At 33.3% G+C, this 17,110-nt stretch overlaps 2 protein-coding genes across 2 annotated transcripts; both read left to right on the top strand.

The window, feature by feature from the left end:
- Window positions 1-8,636: 8,636 nt before the first annotated feature.
- On the top strand, window positions 8,637-9,660 carry LOC129293072 (uncharacterized). The gene is made up of 2 exons (XM_054930876.1): window positions 8,637-9,578; window positions 9,655-9,660. Exons 1-2 carry the CDS (start codon window positions 8,637-8,639, stop codon window positions 9,658-9,660), a joined length of 948 nt encoding a protein of 315 aa, XP_054786851.1.
- A 3,908-nt stretch (window positions 9,661-13,568) lies between these two features.
- Window positions 13,569-15,206, top strand: LOC129292057 (cyclin-dependent kinase inhibitor 7-like). Its single transcript, XM_054929562.1, has 4 exons — window positions 13,569-13,939; window positions 14,303-14,355; window positions 14,462-14,647; window positions 14,777-15,206. The coding sequence occupies exons 1-4, from the start codon at window positions 13,619-13,621 to the stop codon at window positions 14,841-14,843; spliced, it is 627 nt and encodes a 208-aa protein (XP_054785537.1). The 5' UTR covers window positions 13,569-13,618; the 3' UTR covers window positions 14,844-15,206.
- Window positions 15,207-17,110: the final 1,904 nt, after the last annotated feature.

The following is a 17,110-nucleotide window of genomic DNA, read 5'->3' as shown; positions in this document are numbered from 1 at the left end:
AAAATAATTTGGAATCTTAATTTATCCAATATATATATATAAACTTTTAAAAATACCAAGGAGAAAGAAAGATATCTACAGTAAATGATAAAATAATAAGGGATAGTTTTCAAATAAATTTTATTACTGAATTATTATTATTTTTAAAACATTTTATTTTATGGAATATCAAATCACTTCAAAAAATATTTTATAAAACGTAAATTTTGCAAAAGTAATGCCACTTGCCCGAGTTTTTCTTATCTGCAACGCACACACACCCCTCTATATGAATTAAAACAATCTTACATACCCATTTCTTTTTTAGTTCAGAGTGATCCAGACTGGACTTATTTTTCGATTGAAGCTAGGATATTCTTGAACTTCTTGTCGTTGGATGACGTTGTCTCGTGGATTTAGCACATTTAAAATTAATTTTTGTTTATTGTGTATCTTTTTTTAAAAAAAAAAAGGTTAGAGCCAACAGAATAAACAAGTTATTCGTATTATATATTTTCTTTTTGCCAGCAAGTTATTTATATTATATCAATCAAACCAATTCCTGACAATTACATGTGCACTTTTTTTATGTTATTTATGGAATAAAAAAGTGTGCAAGCTCATTCATTGCTTCTGCTGTGAGAAGTAAAGATACTTTCACAAAAAATTTCAATCACAAATGGGTGAGATTTGAATCAATGTATTCTTAAAAAATGTTAGATACAACCTACATTAATAAATGTGTCTTAAATAACTATTAATGATATATTCAAAAAATCAGTTGTGCAACCGAAGTGATTTTTTATTACATGAATTTACAGTTGATCTTAGTGAATGTGCCAGCTAAACTCCTTTTATATCTTTCAGTATTATTTTTTTAAATAAAATGCATATGTTTGCTTAGCTGTAATATCAGGTAAAATTTTTAGAGTTTTCTGTATTTTTTTTATCAACTTATTTTAAAGTATTTTTTATATTTTAAATATATGATCATTTTTCAAGAAAAAAATTCTCATCATATTTTTTACAAAATTTGAAAGCCAAATAATCAAATTTTTGAACCGCAATAAAGAGCTAGAAAAAGCGGCGTCCACCTTAAATGGGAGCACTTTTTTGGTGAAAAATTATAATAGAATTAATATCCTGTGTTAGAAATTTAAATGTTACTTATAGTCCACTTCTTTCTTCACGTGATACGAATAAGTTTAACAATTAATGAGAAGGTGAATAATTTGAAATTTCTAAATATATGTTCAGAATTTTATTTTTTTCGTGAGAGCTTTCAATAATTGAGCTTCACAGTACTCAAATTTAATTCGGTGGATAGTCATGTAAAAAAATTTAAGTTTGAAGCGGAAATAAAAAAAATTATTTAAAAAAGGCACGTCCCACTTCTTTCACTTTTTAATAATTCCATCCAAAGAAATAAGCAATCAAAAGGAGTCAAATAAAATAAGTGGTTGGGTTAGGAGCAAAGATAAAGTGCGCCGACCAGAATTATAAATAAGTACACTATGACATACAAAACTACAATAACAACTATATTCAATCAGAGTATTGAAGCTGGCCTTTTCTGTTACCTTTGCAGCATCGACTATTAAAGCTAGTCAGATTTTTTTTTTTTTAAGGATCAATTTCATTAAAATGTACTCAAATGTTTTTTGTTACATATAAGAGAAAGTTTTGAAAATAACTTCAGAATGAAGTCACTTTTTAACACACTATTATTTAAAATTAGCATGATTATTTGATATGATACCTTATCTCCATTACACATAGCACGACAAACAAACATATTGAACATGGATTGTCAAATAGTTTTAAGGGGCTTATAAAGTATTGAATTGACATTAAAAATAAAATAAATAGGAGCACATATGTGGCCAAAAAAAAAAACTACACCATTGCACATTTTCTAAAATGTCAGTTTTTTTTTTTTCCCTCGTGTGTGTTGTGGGGCTACTAAGCATATTCATGTAATCCAAAATCGAAATGATCTTATACTTTTTTTGGCGTATATTAATTTAATTTTTATTTTAAAGTAAATTTTAAAAACAAAAGGATATCATGCGTAATTTCGAAAAAAATATGAATAACTTGTTGAGAAATATATAATTAAGGCTCCAGGTAATTGGTTTTAAGTTTTAACATCTCCGTATTTTATGTGCATTTGGAGAGAAGTCAACCCTAGCCCATAAGATAGTAGATGTTTTTATGTGAAAAGTTGGGGAATGGCTTATCTTTTTTTGAACATTTTCTTTTTGCGTTCAACAGATAGAGCCATGTTAGCTTGTTCCTAAATATAAAACGAATTTTAAAACTTTTTTTTGTCTTTGATATAACACAAAATTAAAATAATTACTAACATTTTTTAATTTTACTTATTATTTATCTGTCATCGTTTTAATTCATGGTCAACAATTTATTATGATTATTAATTATAAAGAAAAAAATAAAAAATTACATTATTTTTAAAAATAATTTTAAAGATATAACTATGATTTTTTTAATAAATACAAAATTAATTAACTTTACGTTATATTAAAAACTGGAAAACACAAGTACTAATTGAATTTTTCACTCACTCCATTCACCCTCGTTGAGAATATAATATGTATCCAATATAAAATTTCTTGAGATTCACGACATGTTTGTTTTTTTTTTTTTTCAATGATTTTCAACTTTTAAAAATAATAATAATGCTGTGCTCCTGTTTAATGTACTCTTAGCCAACTTTCTATTTGTGGATTTGTTTTCTGGGTTACAGAGAAGCTACCAGATCGTGAAATAAAAAGTGACAAAAGTGTTCCAATCAAAAAAAAAAAAAAAGTGATAAAAGCGTTACCAACTCAAACTAACTTGACTGATAATGGGCTCTCATCCTTTAAGAGAGTGGTAATAAGTTTGATTATCGATCATTACATATGAACCAAATCTAGTTGAAAGAAGTTTATTATCTGCATTCAGTATTTCAAAAAAATATTAGTCTGTTATATATATTAGCGAAGAATACTCACAGTCAATTAACGATTAAAATTTAAAATAAAAAATAAAAGAGAGTGAACGTAGAATTAAGATAGGGATTTTATTAAAAAAAAAAAGAGTTGATTTTAACAAGAACAAATTTTATCTGACTACATGAATTGCATTATATCATTATACTCTATCATTATTAAGTTTTTATTAATGTTATTAATTAAAGGATCTCGGTTAATAACTTTTATAAATATTCTCTTTAATATTATCTATTCCTTTTTATAGGATTCAAAATTATTCACTTCACTCTCATCGCCTGTGGCTCCTAAGGTATTATCTGTATATGTCCAAACCGCCTTAAATGATTTTTTATAATTTTTCTCTCAACAAACGCTATGCTCGTTGTTTCTCATATATGTTCATTTTAGATACTGCAACTTTATGCTCTTGCTATCTATTTAAAACCTAACATTAATTATTGTACAATGTAGTTAGTCTTATAGCAATTTGATAAAAACATTTTTTTGAGTTTATTAAGTACCTTTTGATCTCAAATAACTTATTTAATATTTTTTTCAATTAAACCACCCAGCTTGTTTCATATATACAGCATCTTTGTCAATTTTTTCATGCTAAATAATAGCTTTCAACATATAAACTTTTTCACTTGATATATAATCTAATCTCTTAATTTCACTTTTAAATTACTATTAATTAATTTCTTATCAAAATTACAATATAAATATTCTATCTTACTTTTATTCAGGCAAAAACATTTTGACTCTATTGCCATCCTTCATAACTCAAGCTTATAGTTAGTATCTTTTTTTATTTTTATAATAAAAACTATATCATTCATCAAAAGCATGCATTTAAAGATTTTTCTTTTTAAATATGTTAGTCAAAATATATAGGACTAGATTAAATAAATAAAGATTCAAAGATAATTTTTAATTTAGTCTAATCGATTTTTAATTTAGTCTAATCTTTATAAAAAAGTCTTTCATTTCACTATCAAGCCTTCTATATATGTAAAAAAAAAAATAATAAGGATGGCACGTATGCACGTTAAGTTTATTCATAATTATAAAAGCTCAGCCCAGATGTCAATTTGATTTGGGACTCTTCGTCAGTTCTAATTTTGAGTTTTATTGTAAACGTCCTAAAATTATCTTGATGTCAGTATATTGAAGTTGACATTAGAGAGATAGGAAATTTTACCTTTAACAATTATTTTGATGATCTTCTATCTATCCATCCGTCCATCCATCCATCTATCTATCTATACTTTCAAACCTTGTTAGCGTATTTTTTATTCTCAAATCTTAGTGAATGAAACTTAATTGATAAATTAAATTTATTATCACATTTTCATGCGAAATCTGATTGGTTAATTAAATTTATTATCACATTTTTACCTTATTGGTCAAATAAATTTATTATTATCACATTTTTATCTTATTGATCAAATTGGTCAATTAATTAAGATCATTTTTACCTCACTCCTAATGGCTAATGCTTTGGTAATTGCACTTCTTCAATTTTCCTCGCAGGTAAGAGAATGATGATTTCCAATATTTAGAAATATCTGCTGTAGCATTTCTCATATATTTTTATTTGTTCGTGATGATAAGCTTATCAGTCTCTCACGTAAGTTATATAAATTTTCCTTAAATAAAAAATAAATTATTAAATAATATTACATACTCCGTCCATTTTTAAATATAAGAATTTTTTTAAATTGGATATTAAAAATATAAGGGGAGAAAATAAAAATAAAAACTCTTTGAGAATGATAAAGTTTGATTCACTTCCTCCTACTCCTCTTATAAATATATATTTTTAAATATACTATTTTATTCCTAATGATAATAACAATAAATTATAACTAAAGGTTAATAATATGAATATATCATGCTTCTTTACTCACAATCTCAATTATAAAATTATAAATTTTCATTGATCTATACTTTTTTGGCCAAGGATTTATGCTTGCTTTATAAATCAGCAGATGCTCCACTAAATATAATTATCGTTCATCAAGATTTATTCATATCTAAAAATTATAATTCAATAACTGATTAATTTTTTATCCGTCAATACAATTTTTAAAATTTCATCAACCTAGCCTTAATAAATATAAAAAGATGGAGTACATTTCTCCATCTAGATATATTCTCTCAAAAAAACTGAATTCGATATGTTATCAAAGTTGTTATTAAAATTAAATTTTAAAGTTTATACCATTTATTTTTACAATCAATATCTAAGAATGTTATATTTTTAAATATACATATATTTGAAATTTTAAGGGGATACAAATAAAATTTTCTGTTGGGAAGAAAAGGGGAAAGTATATTTAATAATCTTATTTAATAATATTAAATTATTTATCAAAATTATAAAAAATTAAAAATCTTTGACAATGATAAATTTCCCTTCACTAATTAATTCAATAACTAATTAATTTTTTCCACTGCAAATACAAATTTTAAAACTCCATCAACTAACTCTTAATAAATTTAAAAAGATATATTCGTCCATCTAAATATCATATTCTCCTAGTCTTCCATTATATTTTCTATTGATTTGTTAATTTACACATATTATTAGTAAAAATATTTTTGATGCTTTATCTTTTTTTATCATACAAATGTATTTTTGGCGATGTCTTATCATATAAATTTATTATTAAAAGTTATATTTAAATATAATATAATTATATCAATCATTTCTTGATGTTCGCACAACACATGATTTTTTTTTATTAATTTATTGCACAGTCAACTAATGTATTCGTACTTATTGTTCCTTACGCGTCCCAGAGTTACTTATTTATTGATTTCGAGTGGATAATGATAAACCTTCGCTCCTCGCATTGGAGTGTACTTAGGAAATTTTAGTCATATTGACATAACCATGGTCCATGGGATCAAGTTACAAAGTTGGAGCAAACTGAGAGTGGATAAATCTAATAAATACTGTTACTATTTTTCACAACTGATCGTTGCTATATATGCTAATAACTAGTTTTTTTGTTTAATTAATAATTGTCTTGATCAATCAAATTAATTTTTCCTAAAAAGAACAATTAATAAATATATACAACTATTAATTAAACCACATCTCTATGAAAAATAAAACCCCCATTTGTTAAATTTAAATTATGTGAGTTGCTTAAATTAACTCATTTAATGAGTAACTCAATTGTAATTATCGAATTGTATCAATATTTCAATATTATCAAGATACTACATTTTTATAAAAAAGAATTGAAAATAATTCTCACAATCAAAATATTTTTTACTTTTTACGAACATTATTCCCTTTGAAAGATAGAAAATCTTTAGTATGTTACGAATATTATGAATAAAAATTCCTAACAATCATTTAATTAAATCAAACAATTATTATTATGTTACTTAAAATACTCATTAAATGAATGGATCCTGGTTGCTGATCCCAATTAGAGTGGAGAAGCTATCCCGCATGTCCTCCGCAATGAAGATGGGTCCGCATGGAGGAGTGGTGGATTGGACCATTGGCATGGGGCGCATCCAACAAACGAATGGATTTATCTATTTTTGTTGAAATGTGTGCCCATTTTTTTTATAATAAGTCTAATAAAAAAACAAGATTAAAGAAAAAATGTTTCCATAGGGATTTATGCTTAACTTCTGACTTACACAATATTTCAAAAATACCAACTATCTCCATATAATAATATTCAATGACATTAACGGTAAATTGAATAATTTTGACGAAGGTTGAAAAGTAATTCTATCCTAAAGAAATAATTGATATTCTAAATTTTCTGTTGACACAATATTTTGAATTATTAATATATTTCAATTAAAAGAAGATCTAACAATCAATTGTAATTTTGAATTGAGGAGTGTTTAATAATTTTACTTCATATTTTATTGAAAACCTCGTTATTATTTAATTAAAGCTTGTAGTAATAAAAGTGCATCCAATAAAAAAAAATTGTTCTTGCCTATGCAATAGAAAACAAAAGTATACAATAACAATAACATTTATCTCGTTAGGTGGGTTCAATTGGTGTATGAATTACACAATATTATTATACTCTATCATCAATTAAGATTTTAATAATATTATTAATTAAGAGATATCGTTTAATAATTTTTATAAGTATTCTCTTTAATCTTTTTTATCTCTTTTTACAGAACACGAGATTATTCATTTTAATTTTCTTGTCGGTGCTTCTCACAGCCTTCTCTATATATATCCAAAATTTGAAGCTTTATTTCTATAAAATTTACAATGAAACTTAAACCTATATTATCCATGATTTGGTTATTTTAACGATTTTGCTGCTTTGTTAAGCACGAATTTAAACTATTACTGACAATGATTAATGATTACTGTGTCACATTTATCCTCGCCCCAAGAGCAACCTTAATCTCAAATTAATGGTCATGAGATGGAGTATGGAGATACTCTTATTGCATTTTAAGAAGTTGAGTTATTAAATTTAATTGTTGGCAAGAAAAGTTATTAAATTTAATTTACCCATTAACAATTTTCCTTTAAAGCTATAAAGTTTTAGAACAGAACGGCCAAATCAGGACGATATCCTTATGGCATCATTTGATTTAATTCGAAGATTCTATTTGTTCACACAATACTCATGTCACAATCTTTTTTCCGCTACAACCGCCATGCTTCCATGTCCGTATGTGCTTTTTTATTTTCATTTTTTCCTTACTTAATTGATTCATTTAAAAAATTAAAGATAAAAGCATTCAAAACGATCGAGTTAAACAAAAACTAGAATCTTCCTTCAATATATGTATGTATCTATCTATCAATTAATTTCAATTTCAATCATGCCATAACACACCAAAATAAAAAAAAGAGTTTGACATAAGCCAAATATTTCAAATCATTGCTTATTATTCTGTGCCCAACGAAAACTTTTCTTTGATGATAGAATAAAATAAAAAAAATGGGCGAGTTAGCTTTCAAATACTTATTTTCAAATTTTAAAAAATACTTATAACTCACTCATTAACAAAGTTATTACAGTAAGATTTAAACCCATAATTTTATAAATTACAAGTCAAATACTTGCCAATGAAATTAACTACTATTGATAAGAAAACTTTTTTCTTTTTGGTGTTTGAATCATAGCACCGGATATAACTCCTTTTGGGAAAAAAAAAATACTCTCTTTATTAAAAAATACAAGATATTTTTTACAAAGTTATATGTTAAAAATATAAGGTATTTTTAATTTTTTAAGATGTAATCATTGTCTTTTTTCTAAAAGTAATTCTATTAAATAAATTACTTTATATTTATTTTAAAATAAAATAATCTAATAAATAGAGATAAATATAAAAAGATAAAGTAAATTTGAAAGCGTGCATGCATGGTACTCTCGTGCGTAATAACTATTCACGTGGGCTCATGCGTGATATGCGGCATAACTAAAGCACGTGACTGTAGGGATTTAGATATTATTATTTTAATTGTAAATATCGTGAGATCACAGGAGATATCTTAGGCAGAACATACGCGAGGATTACGATCGCGTCTCTCTGTATATATGCTTGCCGTGTGCAGCTTATGCTTTGAATAAAAAATATTCCTCCATTAACAAAATCTTCATGGTATCAGAGCTGAGGTCCTGAATACCTTGTTTGTGTTCAACCATGATTGAAACTGATGAAGCCAAGAGTGGTGCCGATGGGAAGAACAGTAGCGACACATCGTCTCCTTATTACTTACACCCATCTGATAACCCAGGGCAAGTTTATGTCAGTGAACTGCTTAATGAAGGCAACTATGCGGAGTGGGTGAACGACATGGCGAACGCTCTCTTCGCTAAGAACAAAATAGGATTTGTTGATGGCACATTGTCAATGCCGTCTGTCGACTCGTCGGAACTCAGTGCGTGGATGCGTTGCAACGCAATGGTGAAGGGATGGTTGAAGAGTTCGATGGACAAGGATGTTCGCATTAGCGTACGTTACGCTAAGAGTGCTCGTGAGATATGGACAGATCTCGAGGAGCGATTCGGAAAAGGTAATGCGCCTCGCGTATATGAACTCCGAAGGCAGGTAGCAATGATGCGGCAGGATCGATCTTCAGCACCCACTTACTACACCAAGCTGAAAAGCTTGTGGGATGAAATAGAGACGATCATGCCGATGCCTAAGTGCGAGTGTGGTAAATGCACGTGTGATATTGAAAAGCAGCTTGTTGAAATGAAGGAACGAGATCGCTTGTACGAGTTTCTCATGGGACTAGATGAGGCATCCAACACCATTAAAACTCAGATTCTTAGTATGAAACCCACACCAAGGCTGGGACAAGCATACCACCTGGTTGCAGAGGATGAACAACAAAGGCAAGTTTCAGCTATGCAGAGGCCTGTGATCGAAAGTGCGGCGTTTCAAGTGCGTACTGATAAAGTACCCAGAGATGGAAAAAGGGAAAAGCCTAAATGCAATCATTGCCAAAAGTTAGGACATACAGAAGATCGATGTTACGAGTTGATTGGGTTCCCTGAGGATTGGAAGAAAGGGAGTCGTGACAAACGAGAAAGACGGACAAACTGGGGTGAGAAAAAGGGTATGCCACGTGCTGCACAGGTGAGCATGACTGAGAGTCCTATTCCAGGATTGACAACTGATCAATATGAACGCCTTCTACAATGCATCAACCAAGAAATAGATGTCAATAAGGTTGAAAGTGGACCGCGAGCCAACATGGCAGGTATGGTGAATTCTAATAATAGCTGGGTGATTGACACAGGGGCAACCGACCACATAGTTTGCAACCCAACGTTGTTGCATAACATTTCAAAGGCTTTAAATCAGCCTCCAGTGCAAATTCCTAATGGAGATAGTGTGCAAGTGGCAGGCATTGGGCAGGCTACAATAAATGATCATCTACAGCTAGACAAAGTTTTATATATCCCAGATTTTAAATGCAATTTGTTGTCTATAATGAAGCTGCTAAAACAATATGATTATATGGTGATTCTTGTGCGTAATATTTGTCTTATCCAGGACTACAGATCGAGGACCCTGATTGGAGTGGCTAGAGAACGGGATGGGCTATATATGTTTGAGTCGAAAATGTCACAAAAGGCAGCCACGCATGTGCGAAGTGTGATGAATGTGCGAAACACAGTGGATCTGCAGGTTTGGCATCATCGACTCGGGCACCCTCCTGAAGACAAAATGAAGAAAATGAGTCTACTCTCAAATGCTTTCAATAATGAGCTCTTGGCACACTGTGATTCTTGTTTAAGAGCAAAACAGACCCATCTTGTATTTCCTTCTAGTACAATAAAAACCTCTTCTTGTTTTGACATGATCCATTGCGATATATGGGGTGGATATAAAGTACCATCTTTGTCAGGTGCACATTACTTCCTCACCATTGTAGATGACTTTAGTCGAACTGTTTGGGTCTATCTCATGAAGCATAAGTCAGATGTGAAAATATATTTACCAATGTTCTTGACCATGATAGAAACACAGTATGGGGCACGAGTAAAAACAATTCGCACAGATAATGGCTTAGAATTCCAGTCCAGCTTCATGCTTGCATTGTATGTTGAGAAGGGCATTACACTACAAACCACGTGCCCATATACCCCACAGCAAAATGGGGTCGTGGAGCGCAAACATCGATATATATTGGAGGTGGCTCGAGCATTACGTTTTCAAGCGGGCTTGCCAACGTCGTTTTGGGGGGAGTGTGTGTTGACAGCTGTGCACCTTATCAATCGCCTCCCGTCGAGGGTGTTGCGTCATAAAACACCATATGAGGTGCTACTCGGTAAGACACCGACATATGAACACTTACGCAGTTTTGGGTGTTTGGCATATGCACACAACTCAAGAATTGTAGATAAGTTTGATGAACGTGGGAGAGCGTGTGTCTTCATCGGATACCCCACAGGCCAGAAGGGATATCGCTTGTACGATATCCGTAGTGGAGAAGTCTATGTATCACGCCATGTGGTTTTCTTGGAAACTCAGTTTCCCTTCCAGAACCTACAAACCGAGACTACAGCTTCGGTTAGTAAGCCACCTACCCATGGTGCCATTATTGATGATGAAGAGGTAGCACATGCATCAGAGGCACCACTTACTAGTCATTCTTCTCTTGTTGAGACTGGTGCTGCATCAAGTACTGAGCAATCGGTTGACTGTCTTCCTACTGTAGAAGTTGAACAGATTGACGCAGTTCGTCGTAGTCAACGAACCAGGCGAGCACCAAGCCATTTAGGAGATTATGATCTCGACCTTCCAACTTCTTTAGCCCATCCGTCTCATCCTACTCTACCCTCTTCAGGGATCTCGATATCTGCATCAGGTAACTCCACTGCACACCCTCTTACTAATTTTGTTTCTAACGTGCGTTTCTCTTCCTCGCACAAAGCATTCTTGGCAGCAATTGATAAGCAAGATGAGCCCAAGCATTTTACAGAAGCAGTCCGCCATGCACATTGGCGTGAGGCCATGGCATGTGAGATCGAGGCTCTTGAACAGAATGGTACATGGTCGATTGTCGATCTCCCACCTGGCAAACATGCTATTGACTCGAAATGGGTATACAAAGTTAAGTATAAACCCACGGGAGAGGTAGAGCGATATAAGGCTCGTCTCGTAGCAAAAGGATTTACTCAACGAGAGGGTATCGACTTTCATGAGACATTTGCTCCGGTTGCTAAGCTTGTGACCGTACGGTGCCTTCTTGCTCTCGCTGCCAAGATGAATTGGTTTGTCCACCAACTCGACGTAAACAATGCTTTTCTCCATGGTGATCTCGATGAGGAAGTATACATGAAGATCCCACAGGGTTTCCATCGTTCTGGACCGCGCAAGGTGTGTCGATTAAGGAAGTCCCTATATGGTTTGCGACAGGCTTCACGGAACTGGTATCACAAATTCACGGATGCCCTTCTTGCACGTGGTTTTGTACATTCTTCTGCCGACCATTCTCTTTTCCTTCATCGACAGGGGGAGCGGTTCACAGCAGCCCTTATCTATGTGGATGATGTTTTATTGGTAGGTAATGATGAGACTCACATGCAGAGTGTAAAGACTTTCCTCCATCAGCGATTCAGCATCAAAGACCTTGGGAAGCTAAAGTACTTCTTAGGCATTGAAGTTGCCCGATCTAGTGAGGGGTTCATGCTTAGTCAACGAAAATACATCCTAGACATTTTGAAAGATAGTGGAATGATGGGGTGTAGACCATGCTATACTCCCATGGAACAAAGTTGTAGATTAAAACCCACCGACGAAGACCCTTTTGCTAATGAAGGACGATATCGTCGCTTGTTGGGAAGACTCCAGTACCTCACCATCACACGCCCTGACATCACCTATGCTGTTAATGTATTGAGTCAGTTTAGTGGGTCACCACGTAAGATCCACATGGACGCTGCAGAACGCATCCTCCGCTACTTAAAAGCGACTCCAGGACAAGGAATTATTATGAGAAGCTCTGGTTCATTGGGGCTCGTTGCATACTGTGACGCCGATTGGGCAGGCTGCCCAATGACGAGGAGGTCGTGTACTGGATACTTTGTTAGTCTCGGCGGTTCTCCAATCTCATGGCGTTCCAAGAGACAAAGTGTTGTGTCTAAATCATCCGCAGAGGCAGAATATCGTGCGATGGCTTGTACTGTGAGTGAAGTAGTTTGGTTGAGATGGTTGCTCAAAGAACTAGGTATTCATTGCTCAGAAGCCACTCCTCTTTATTGTGACAATCAGGCTGCACTTCATATAGCAGCAAACCCCGTCTTTCATGAGCGAACTAAGCATGTCGAAATGGATTGCTACTTCGTTCGCGAGCGGATACAGTCCAAGGAAATATCCCCACGAAAGATTTGGACAAAGCATCAGGTGGCTGACATATTTACGAAGGCCTTGATCAAGGAACGCCATCATGATCTGACTAGCAAATTGGGTGTTACGGACCTTCACACTCCAACTTGAGGGGGAGTGAAAGCGTGCATGCATGGTACTCTCGTGCGTAATAACTATTCACGTGGGCTCATGCGTGATATGCGGCATAACTAAAGCACGTGACTGTAGGGATTTAGATATTATTATTTTAATTGTAAATATCGTGAGATCACAGGAGATATCTTAGGCAGAACATACGCGAGGATTACGATCGCGTCTCTCTGTATATATGCTTGCCGTGTGCAGCTTATGCTTTGAATAAAAAATATTCCTCCATTAACAAAATCTTCAAAATTTAAAGATAAGTAATTATTTTATTAAAATAAAATTTAATTAAAAATATTTTATATTTTTAAAACGAAAGTTTACATTTTGGAAGGGGGGGTGTGGGGAAGCAGTAACCCAAATGGGGGCAGAAACCAATCGTGCGTTTTGGGAAACCCATGGTACATTTTCATGAGGCAGTCTAACGATGACGTTTCGCTATTTAATTCCTTCTCCTCCGACTGTTTTGAGATAGTTGGAGGAAGGACTCCGATCCGAGGCCACAAGGGAGACGAAAGCCATCTCAACCGTCAATCTTTATCAATAAAATAAATAATAATTATTTTCCATCATTACTCCCTTTATTAGCTCCCTTTCACCTTGCTTTTTCCCTCTCAAAGCTTCGCAGAGCCAAAAATTGCAAAACCAGAGAGAGAATGAGTGACCATAAACGCAATGCTTCATCAATTGCTGCCGCTATGGAAGCTTCTATTGAAGCTACCATGTCCAAGAAAATGAAAACTGATATTGCTTCTTGTCAATTACAGCTGCCTTCTTCCGGTGTGCAGCTCCGAAGCTCACATGTGCCGGACACAGCGATTTCTCCGGCCACCTCTCTGAATTCCACTGAAACGGTGGTTTCCGAAGAACATTTGTATGGTCGGTTACCATTGTCCTTTTCCTCGGTATCCAGCGCTAATAACGTTGAAACCATCGGTGCTGTTGAAAACAGCACGGCGGCGGCGTCGGATCTGGAGGTGCAATTTCGAATCTCTGTTTATGTTAACGTTTGGTTTTGTATATATTCTTCTGTGCGATTTCTTTTAAATCCTCTTGGTCGCTGATGATTTGAGTTCTAGCCATAGCAAAAATATTTGTTTCTTTCTGTTGCCTTGGTTTTTTTTTTTTTTGTAAACCCTCCATGGCACGAAACTATGAATGTAATGGAGATATATAGTTATATGGTTGGTCTGTTGATATTTTCTTGGTGGCCAAGCAGTTTCCCCAAGTCATTACAATTTAGTAAAAGTTTAAGTTTCTTTCCTATTCGAATTGTCGTTATTGACCAAGTAATAAGCATATTTCTAATGTTAATTCATACATTAAATTTGATCCTGTAGACCAGCGTTTTAGAAGCTGGAGACTCAACGTATAGCACCTTCAAATTATTCAGGTTTGAAATCGCTTTTCTTGTTCTCTCTCTTCCTGTGTAAGCGCAATTTTCTGAAGAAGCATAACCATCATCATTTTTTTCTTTTTTTTAATTATATGACGTGTAGCAAAGACAGGTACTCGTTGAACGACTTTTGCGGAGATTCGGAAGAAATGAAGGTATTTCCGGTGAGGTCTTCAGTAGATGCGAGCGAGAATCGGAAGTTTCCGGCGTCAAAGATGGCGCCAAAGGAGGAGATTGAAGAGTTCTTAGCAATGGCAGAGAAATACGAGCAAAAGCGTTTCGCAGAGAAGTGAGTGTAAAAACTAAAATCTGTGTGGTGCGCAGGATAAGGGGTGTGATCCCCAAGTGCGCACCGTAGGAGTAGCAGTGAAGGAATCGCGAACCCCTAGCTAACTAACAACTTTCCCCGTTTCTGCAGGTACAACTATGATATTGTTAAAGATATGCCATTGCAAGGTAAATATGAATGGGTTCGTTTAATTTGAATCCATGAAAGTGCCTTACGGAATTGACTGTGCCACTTCTGGAGCTTCTGTTGAAGAAGACGTAGAGTTGCTTGATTTTGTACAGCTAACACGTTGGATAGAAGTAAGAAGCTACAATTCTCTACGGCATCGTTTAAGGCTCTGATGGAAACTTCCTTCTACAGACTAGAAAAGGAAAAAAAAAATTAACTTATAAAAAGATAAATCGCCATATTATTTCTCTGCCTTACTTGTAATTGAACCTCTCCTGCATATGTTGAAGTTTCTGGAGGATTATGCACTTGATGAGGTTCAGCTAAACTCTTGGGGCGGCTCTAAAATTGGTAATTTTTTAGTGAATGGAAAAAGGTGTCCTTATTTTAATTTCTTGGTGTCTTTTTTATATGGAGCTTGCTTTTGGACGTTTTAGAGAGTGATTCTTTTCAGCTTTCCGCGCAGCTTGAAATGATCTTTATGGGATTATTCTGTTTCATAGACTCATTGGGTAATATCCTCTCCATTCGAAGCGATGATTCCATGTTTCTATGCCCCCATATTGCGGGGACCATGTGCCCTTCCTAGAGAAATGCCTGCATATCAAACTAATTAGGTCCTTGATTCACTGTTAATGATTGAAAGAATCAGAGTACCATCAACGGCAATATATTTAGCTCTTGCTTAGAAATAGAATAAAAGAATATCATACCCACCCTATGTCCTAACCCTTTTAATTATTCCTATGACCCCCCGTACCCTTGAGCCCATAGCTAGACTGGTCGTCGGATCTATTTAACATTACACATGAAAATCAGTTTCTTCAATTTTTGCTCCTTTGTTTCATAGCTGTAACTTGGACTAAATTGAACTATTTTTTCACCCCTAACCAACATCACAAAAATTAAAACACTCCTTGCAAATTAAGTACTATAAATTCATGTACATCGAATTGATATGATGAGTAAAAGAAACATTTAATTTTAACCTATGCTTGACTAAGCCTTTAAGTATACGAACAAATTAAGTATAAACTCCTATAAGTTGAACTATTTACCCTTTGATTTTGATGGAAAACGAAATAGGGAAAAAATGATACTGGGAAGAAAAATAGCCAAAAATAAATAAAAATTACTTTCTTTGGCAATTTTTCTTTCAAGTATTCTCTCCCTGATCTATTTCTTCTTATTTTCCGGTCCATTCAATCCAAACATTAATTTCAAAGGGGAGGAATATTAATCGTGTTTGTGTTGTATTGGAATGTCTTGTCAATGTTATTATGTATCGAGGACATCATCCAGCATAAAATAAAAAAGCACTGTGAAGTGAGGGAGTAGGCAATCGATGCCTTGAAAGCAAACATTATAATAATTGACGATAACAGGTAAAGACTAAAGAGTACTGATCAAAGCAACCAGTGAAGCAAAACGAGCAGAGGCAAGCAAAGCAGCTTTTGTTTTGCGTAGTTTTAATAATGATGATGAAAGAATTAAGGGTTGGCCAGAAAAGGGGATGGAAGATGATGACATAATATTCGTTAAGGGAGATGAAGAAACGAAGTGTGACAGACGACATTGTCGGATTTATAAGAAACAGCGTACATACACACATAGACCCCTCCATTATGATTATTCTGTCCACAATGCGAACAATACCACACTCCCTTAGCTTATCCCACCCGTCACTCCTTTCTTGGTGGTAGGGGACGCTTTCCATCCTTTTGTTACCCCATTAATTAATAAGCACCTCCTTGTTGCTTTCAATTTTTTCTGAGTTATTCTAAGTTAACTAAGAACCATTTATTTTCATGATACTTATTGATTTGATTATATAAAATGGTGGACCAGCGTTAGCACACTCCACACTTATATATATATATATATATATAATCACAATCATAATCATAATGTTATCCAGGTTTTACCTGACAACAAGCTTCCATAATTTATTGATGGAAAATAAAAAAAAAAGAAAGTAACCCAATGAAGTTAGAAGTAAACAACATTTTAAAAACTGAACTGAATTGGTTGGTTCAATCGGTTAAATCAAAAACCGACTGCTAATCCAATTCGTTGACCTCTCAAAATAAGCTACAAAGAAACCAGTCAATGACCCAAAAAACCAATAAAAAACCAAAAAAACAGGTAAAAAATTAGACAGGTTCCCTTAAAAATTGGTCTGAATTAATTAAGAATTTAAAAATTAATAAAAACAAAGAACAGCCAAGAATAATTAATATTAATCATATATTCATTAATAATATATCATTTTATCATGCATTTATTAATATTTTT

The sequence above is a fragment of the Prosopis cineraria genome, unplaced genomic scaffold, assembly GCF_029017545.1.
Source record: "Prosopis cineraria cultivar Desert tree isolate PC_DT_omini unplaced genomic scaffold, ASM2901754v1 PC14, whole genome shotgun sequence".
Taxonomy (NCBI): Eukaryota; Viridiplantae; Streptophyta; class Magnoliopsida; order Fabales; family Fabaceae; genus Prosopis; species Prosopis cineraria.
Note: the sequence above shows the minus strand (reverse complement) of the source record. Positions and strands in the feature narration are given on the sequence as shown.

Coding starts and splice junctions, on each gene's coding strand:
- LOC129293072 (XM_054930876.1), top strand. CDS start 8,637: ATGATTGAAACTGATGAAGCCAAGAGTGGTGCCGATGGGAAGAACAGT.
- LOC129292057 (XM_054929562.1), top strand. CDS start 13,619: ATGAGTGACCATAAACGCAATGCTTCATCAATTGCTGCCGCTATGGAA. Junction 14,356..14,461: donor AGCACCTTCAAATTATTCAG/GTTTGAAATCGC, acceptor TATGACGTGTAG/CAAAGACAGGTACTCGTTGA. Junction 14,648..14,776: donor CAAAAGCGTTTCGCAGAGAA/GTGAGTGTAAAA, acceptor CCGTTTCTGCAG/GTACAACTATGATATTGTTA.